The following is a 6,591-nucleotide window of genomic DNA, read 5'->3' as shown; positions in this document are numbered from 1 at the left end:
CGCCAGCAGCACCCAAAGGAGCCTGGCGAGCCGCCACCGGCACCCAGGCGGGGTGGAGGGATGGCGTGTTTTGGGTTCGGGTGCCCAGGGTCACTGACACTGGGGGGGTTGTCTGTGAGCTCTGGGTTCCAGCGTGGCTGGGGATTGGGGGGCTCCTCATGGGGCTGGTTGTCCGTTTTGGCTGGAGGCACACATGGAGACACACTGGAGACACCCATGGCGGGGGGAGAGGGCAGCCTGGCCTCTACCATCTGTCAGGGCACAGCAGGAGCTGGGAAGCACAGAGCAGGAGTTGTCCTTCTGGGGCACGGCGTGGGGCCTGTGGGCTCCTGTCCGCCTGTGCCAGTGAAGGGGGTCAAAACAGCAAGACCACGGCGATGGCGCGGTGCTCCCCTGTGCTCTCCAGGGACCAGACAGCATCGCTGGTACCCAGCGGCGGCGTGACCCCGCTGCGCACCGTGCTGGGCCCACCACATCCCCCTGGGGCCAGCGAGACCCTGTGCCCTGCACCCCCCTCCTGAGACCTCAGCAGGGATCGGGATGCTCGGTTGGATTTTGACCTCAGGGTGGGGGAAACCCCTTTGCTCCGCTCCCGCGGGGTGGCTGTGGGTCAGGATCAGGCAGGGGGGGGTCCCTTGGGACACGGTGTGGTGCATGGCTCTGTTTCGGCAGTGGGAAAAAGTCGGGAGGGAGGGAGGGAGGGATGGAGGGAGGTATTACTGGTGTTATGGCCTTTCTCTAGCCCCGAAAGCCGTGGGGGCTGCCGGCCTGGCCCCCCCCCCACCTCCCCGCTGTCCCCCCCTCCCTGCTGCTGCCCCCAAACCCGCTGCCCCCGGGAGCAGCATCCCCCGCTCCCAGCCCGCGCCGCGGAGCCGTTTCCAGCGGCGGCTGCTGAGTCACTGCAAAGGCCCCCCCCCCCCCTCCGAAACACCGCGCCGGGACCGGAGCGGGGGTGCGGGGCGCGGGGAGGGGGGTGCGGGGGGCAAGAGGGGGTGCGGGGTGCGTGTGTGTGTGTGTGTGCGTGTGTGTGTGTGTGTGTGTGCGGGGCGTCGGGCCGGCGGGCCCCGGCGCTGCTGAGCGAGAGAAATGTGAGGCGGCTGCACCACTGCGGCGGCACTGCGGGCAGCGGGCGGCAGCCGGGCGGGAGCGCGCAGGCAGCGCGCAGGCAGCGCCCGCGCCCGCCCAGCCCCGCGGGACAGCGCGGACGGAGCCCGCCCGCCCGCACCTGCCGGAGTGGGGGGGACCGGGGGGCGCCCCAGCCGCAGCCCACCCCCCACCACCACCACCACCCCGACCAGCAGCCAGCCTGCGCCGTCGGCCGGGGAGTGTTGCATCAGCCCCGGGCTCCGCGGCCGCAGGAGGCGGCGGAGGAGCCGGGGGAGGGAGAGCGGGCGGAAGGTGCCTCCCCGGCGGCGGCGCTACCTGCCGCCTCACCAACCCCCCTCCCCCCCCCCCTCCCCCCCCCCCCCCGCCCCGGCAGCCGGTCCCCGCCGAGCATCCGGAGGCGGAGGAGCCGGCGGGAGCCCGGCGCCGCCGCCAGCGCTGCCTTTGTGCCCGGTGCCCTCCCCGCGCCGCCGGGGGAGCTGCGGGAAGAGGCGGCGGGGAGCGGGGCCGGCAACCGCGGCCCGGCCGGGAGAGGCGGCGGGGACCCGGCAGCATCTCTTCGGGGAGCCGGGACATCGCACGGACAGCGCCGGCATCCTTCTGCCTTTCAGATAACCTTTAGCCGCTTGGGCCTCCAGACCTCCGCCGGGGACGGAGCGGGGGGCTGGAGGCTGAATTGGGGACACGGCATCCCCCGGCCGAGGCACGGCGGGCCAATGCAGGTAACGAGTGGCAGGGACCGTCCTTTTGGCCGGGCTGCCCGGGGGGCATCACCCTGCGGGCGCGCAGGCGTGAGGACGCGTGTGTTTGTGTGTGTGTGTGTGTGTGTGTGTGCGGGTGTGCACATGTGTGTGCACCGCTGGGCTGCGAGCGTGCCAGCGCGGCGTGGGGCAGGGGTGCGTGGGGCTGGGGATTGCGGCGGGAGGTCAGCGGGGGTTGGATGCTGCGTGTGGTGGGGGGTGCTGGGAAGGGGTCTGTCTCCCCAGGGGTGACGGGGATGCGGGGCATTGGTGGGGTGCTGCGCCAGGGCTGTGCATGAAGGGGTGTGACGGCGCGAGCGTGGAAACGCGGTGGCTGTGTGCGGCGGCTGCCCGTCCATGCGGATCGCCCTGCCCGTCGGTGCGCTGCGGGTGAGTGTCTGCAGGAGACCTGCGGGCAGAGAGCCCCTGGGGGGCTGCTGCTGTGCATGATTTGGGTGGAGGCGGGGGGGGGGGAGATATAAGATGCTTGTGCGGTGTGGGGTGCAGGATGTGGGGTGCAGAATGTGGGCCCGTGATGGGGGATGCAGGACGCGAGGCCTCCCTCCTCAGGGCAGGCATCGCAGGATGCTTGCAGGACCCCAGTGCCGCCAGGGCACAGCCCCCTGGGACACCCCCACTGGGGTCGGGCAGGGATCCAGCCCCCCGCGGTTCTCGGGCATCCAGGGTTGAACCCCCCCGTGGCCTCTCGCCATCCCCAAGGGCTGCTGCCGCAACCAGATGGCCCCCTCGGGCCCCCTCCGTCAGGCCTGGCAGGGCTCGGCGGGAGCAGGCATCCCTCTAACAGGATTTGCAGCGTGATGGAGGAGAGCGCCTTCGCCCTTCTCGGAGGAGAGACAGGCTGTCGCTGGGGCTGCTGAGGCAGAAAATGGCCACGGGCTGGCTGCCTGCCCCCCATCTCCTGCCCTCAAACGTGGCCTGTCCTCCCCAGCAGCCATGGGACAAGGGCAGGGAGCTGGGAAGGGGGAGAGGAAGCTGGAGGGAGGGATAATAGCAGGGACAGATCAGGAGCAAGCGATGGAGGTAAAAATAGATCCACCGAGCAGAGGAGGGGCTAAACGTGAGAGAAAACCCTGAGCAGAGGCAGGCCGGTGGGGGAACCCCCCCCAGGAGGGGCCCTGCATCCCAACGGGGCGCCGGGAGACCTGCCCTGCTGGCCCCCAGGGCGGAGGGGGGACCCGGGACCCCAACCTCAGGGCCGCTGAGGAGATGCCTGGGGGGAAATACCTGCTGGCTCCCACTTCCGCCGTCCCAAACACGCAGGTGGATGGACGGGACCTGCAGGGCTGAATTGCCAAATTGCCGGGATGCAGGCGGGCACGCATCCCGAGGGAGCGCTGGCAGCCGGCAGCTCCCTGAAGGGCCTTGGATCCAACCCCCTCTTGCTTTTCATTTCCAGCGAGCACGAAGCTGAGCTGGGAACAGAGGTGCCGGGGTCGGTGGGGAAAAGGTGTGTGGCAGCCCCGGCACCGGCCAAGGTGAGCTGCCCTCCGGCGCGGGATGCTCCCTGAGCCCCTGCCCCGCGGGAGCTGCCGGTGACAGCAGGAGGGAGAGCCGGGAAGTCAGAGCAAAGGAATTCGCAAACACATTCTTCAGCACCACGAGGATCCCCACGGCAAGTAAACAGGAATAAAGGCCTTGTGGAGGTGGGAGCCTGGGCAAGGTGGGGGCTGCCCCCTGTTCCTGTGGGATTCCCCTGGACTCACCTGTCCCAGGCAGTGCCTGGCACCACGGTCCCCACTTTACCATTCCGGACCGCAGCTGATCCGGCGTGAGAAGTGCCAGCGGAGGCAAAGGGGGGGCTGCCGAGTGACGGCCAATGTCACGTTGACATCCCAGCGTGGCGCTGCGGGGAGCCGACGCTTTGATCACCCGCCCGAGAGCATCCTCCAAGGCGGGCAGGATGCCGCTGTGAGCCCTGCCTTCCCCTGCCCGCCCCGGCCTCGCGCCCAGCGCCCTCGGGGCTGGCCGAAGAAGAGGGGCGCGGGGCCCACTGGCGCTGCCCCGTCTCCCCAGGATGCTCTTCCACGCCAGCGGCTGCTCCCCGTGCTCCTGCTCCGCGGCCAGACCGAGGTTGAAAGCTCAGCAGGCTGCCGGCATGTTTTAGCCTCATGCAGGCGTCCCTCAGAGACCCCAGAGCAGTGGACAGTAATGTGAAAACGATACTCATGTCGTGTCTGAAAGGGCAACAGGTCATCATTAAAATGGAGGCGATGAAAATCATCCACCCGGAGAAGTTTTCGGAGCTGCAGGCCTCGCAGCCGCGCTACGCGCCAGCCCCGCGCCGTGAGCCGCCCCTCGTGGCCAAGCGCGCGTGGCCCTCCGAGTCCGAGATCATCGTCAACCAGGCGTGCGGGGACATCCCCGCCCTGGATGCCACCCCCGGCCCCCTGCCGCTGCCCCGGACTCCCCCCCTGCCGCGGCGAGAGCGCGGGTACCAGAGCCAGCGGAAGGGCAGCTCGGAGGTCTGCTACCACCGGCAGCCGCCGTCGGACGAGGTGATCGTCAACCAGTACGTGCTGCACCCCTCGACGCCCTGCGAGCCCCTGGAGTGCCCCACCTGCGGCCACATGTACAACTTCACCAACAAGCGGCCCCGCATCCTCTCCTGCCTGCACTCGGTGTGCGAGGAGTGCCTGCAGATCCTCTACGAGTCCTGCCCCAAATACAAGTTCATCTCCTGCCCCACCTGCAAGCGGGAGACCGTCCTCTTCACCGACTACGGGCTGGCGGCGCTGGCTGTCAACACCAGTATCCTCAACAGACTGCCGGCCGAGGCCCTGGCCGCCAACCCCGTCCAGTGGAGCAGCGACACCGACCGCAGCTGCTACCAGACCTTCCGCCAGTACTGCGGGGCTGCCTGCACCTGCCACATCCGGAACCCGCTGTCGTCCTGCACCATCATGTGAGCCCCGCAGCCCTGCCCCCACCTCCCGGCGGCGGGGCGGCCGGCGGGTGCGAGAGGACGGCGCTGCACCGTGGCACCGGTCCCTTCTCTGCCGGCGGCACAGCCCGGGGATGCTCGGACGCTTGCCGTGGCCGAGGATGTGGGACTGGCGTCCTCGCCGGCACTGGTGGGGGGCGATGGGGACGCTGGGACCGTACGGCAGCCCCCTACGCCCTGCTGGTGCCCAGGGAGAGGGACGCTGGGATGGGGAGCATGTCCACCAGCGCATCCAGGGGCTCCGGCTCCCCCCATCCTGCGGCAGGAGCCCCCGCTGTGCATCGAGCATCCCACCACGCTCCATCCCTGGGCACTTTCTCCCTCCTCTCTCCCTGCGGCTCCCGAGAGCGGACACTGGTCCCTGGACGGAGCGACACCCTCCCCATCGCCCCGCGGCCAGCAGCGGCAGCACAAGGAGCCCTGGAGGTGCCCGATGTCGTGCTGGGTTGCCTGTCTGGCATGGGAGGCAAGGACAGGTCCCTGGACTCCCCCTCTCCTTCTCTGTAAGTTATTTGCCAAAGCTTTCATCTCAGCGGCCAAGCCGCCGTGCGCCCGAGTCATTGTAGCCATGCCACGCCGCCGCACTGGCCCCTCGGTTGCGAGCAGACACGCGGCCCGTTTCCTCCGCAGGCCCTTGAGGAAAGCTCCACTTTATCCTCGTTTTGGAGGATTCTTGTTTTTTCCCAGTCCATCCCTGGCCGCCCCATCTCAGGCCGCTACACGTTCACAAAGGCATTGAGCTGTGCCCGTCCTCTGCCGCTCCACGCGGGGCCCTGCATCGATGCCCCATGGGATGGCTTGCGGGGGCATCACGGCGTCCGGTAGCCCACATTGCCGGCTCCAGCGAGGGGATTTGGCTCTGCAGGGGGACAGAGGTCTGGCTCCTGCCCACGGTCCCTTCCCCGGAGCAGCACCTCTGCTCCGAGCCCTGTGCGGAGGGGCGGGCAGGGCGGCAGCCCCCTGTGCACAGTCTTGCTTTCTCCAGGGCACCTGGAGAGGTAAGTTTGCTGCCAAAAAAGCAAAAAAAAAAAAAAGAAAAAAACAAACCTAAAAAAATATAGAAAAAGCCATAATTTGCGGGTGCTCCTGCAGGGCTGAGCACCACAACCCAGCACGGCCACGGCACCAGGGGCACACGCTGCCCGGTCCCAGGGCACCGGGGCTGGGCCTGCCGGGGGGCCCCGCAGAGCCCGCACCCTGGAGGAAAGAGCAGCCCCCAGCACTGGCCGAAGCCCAGCATCCATCCAGGGAGAGGGGCCGAACCATCCCCCCCGGCCACCCCGAGGGAGCAGGCGATGCCACCGGCGCAGCCCCGGGTACCACCCTGCTCTGGCGGAGAACGCGGCCGATACCGTTTCTGTGTTGCTCTGCCAATGCCTCCCGCTGCTGGTTGTGACGATGATCATGTTTTATACCCGGCCTTGTTCTAACCCCCATCAGTCTCCCCAATAAAGATTATATTGGAACGAACAGTGACACGGTGTTTGGGGAGGCACGTTGCTGCGGGGGTGCTGTGCCCCGGCCCCGCTCGGTCTGTGGGGCAAGTTGGGGGGGAGATACCCAAAGGAAGGGCTTTCTCCGGGACTGACACCTCCTCCTCCGCCCTGGCTCTCGGCTCTGACATGGTTGGGTCCCCACCTTGCCCAGTCCCTTGTCCCACCACACACGGCTGGGCACTGTGGGGGTACGCTGGCCACCTTGGCAAGCGGTCCCCAGCCACACCAAGGGCTCCGAAATACGTCTGGGATGTCCCGTTCCTCCCGGAGTGACTGGGAAGGGGATTTG

General features: G+C 68.5%; 1 protein-coding gene across 2 annotated transcripts; it reads left to right on the top strand.

Moving 5' to 3' along the window:
• The first annotated feature begins 977 nt into the window (after positions 1 to 977).
• Positions 978 to 6,276, top strand: RNF208 (ring finger protein 208). 2 transcript variants are annotated; one of them, XM_063353317.1, is made up of 2 exons: positions 978 to 1,826; positions 3,262 to 6,276. In XM_063353317.1, exon 2 carries the CDS (start codon positions 3,974 to 3,976, stop codon positions 4,769 to 4,771), a length of 798 nt encoding a protein of 265 aa, XP_063209387.1. In that variant the 5' UTR covers positions 978 to 1,826; positions 3,262 to 3,973; the 3' UTR covers positions 4,772 to 6,276. The 2 variants fall into 2 exon arrangements, with proteins under 2 accessions (XP_063209387.1, XP_063209388.1); XM_063353318.1 differs by lacking the exon at positions 978 to 1,826 and adding an exon at positions 2,090 to 2,234.
• The last annotated feature ends 315 nt before the right edge of the window (positions 6,277 to 6,591 follow it).

This window comes from Chroicocephalus ridibundus, chromosome 15 (assembly GCF_963924245.1).
Source record: "Chroicocephalus ridibundus chromosome 15, bChrRid1.1, whole genome shotgun sequence".
NCBI classification, from domain to species: Eukaryota; Metazoa; Chordata; class Aves; order Charadriiformes; family Laridae; genus Chroicocephalus; species Chroicocephalus ridibundus.
This window is presented reverse-complemented; position numbering and strand designations above follow the sequence as displayed.

What these genes read in the sequence shown, in the direction of transcription:
- RNF208 (XM_063353317.1), top strand. Translation starts at nt 3,974, where the DNA reads ATGCAGGCGTCCCTCAGAGACCCCAGAGCAGTGGACAGTAATGTGAAA.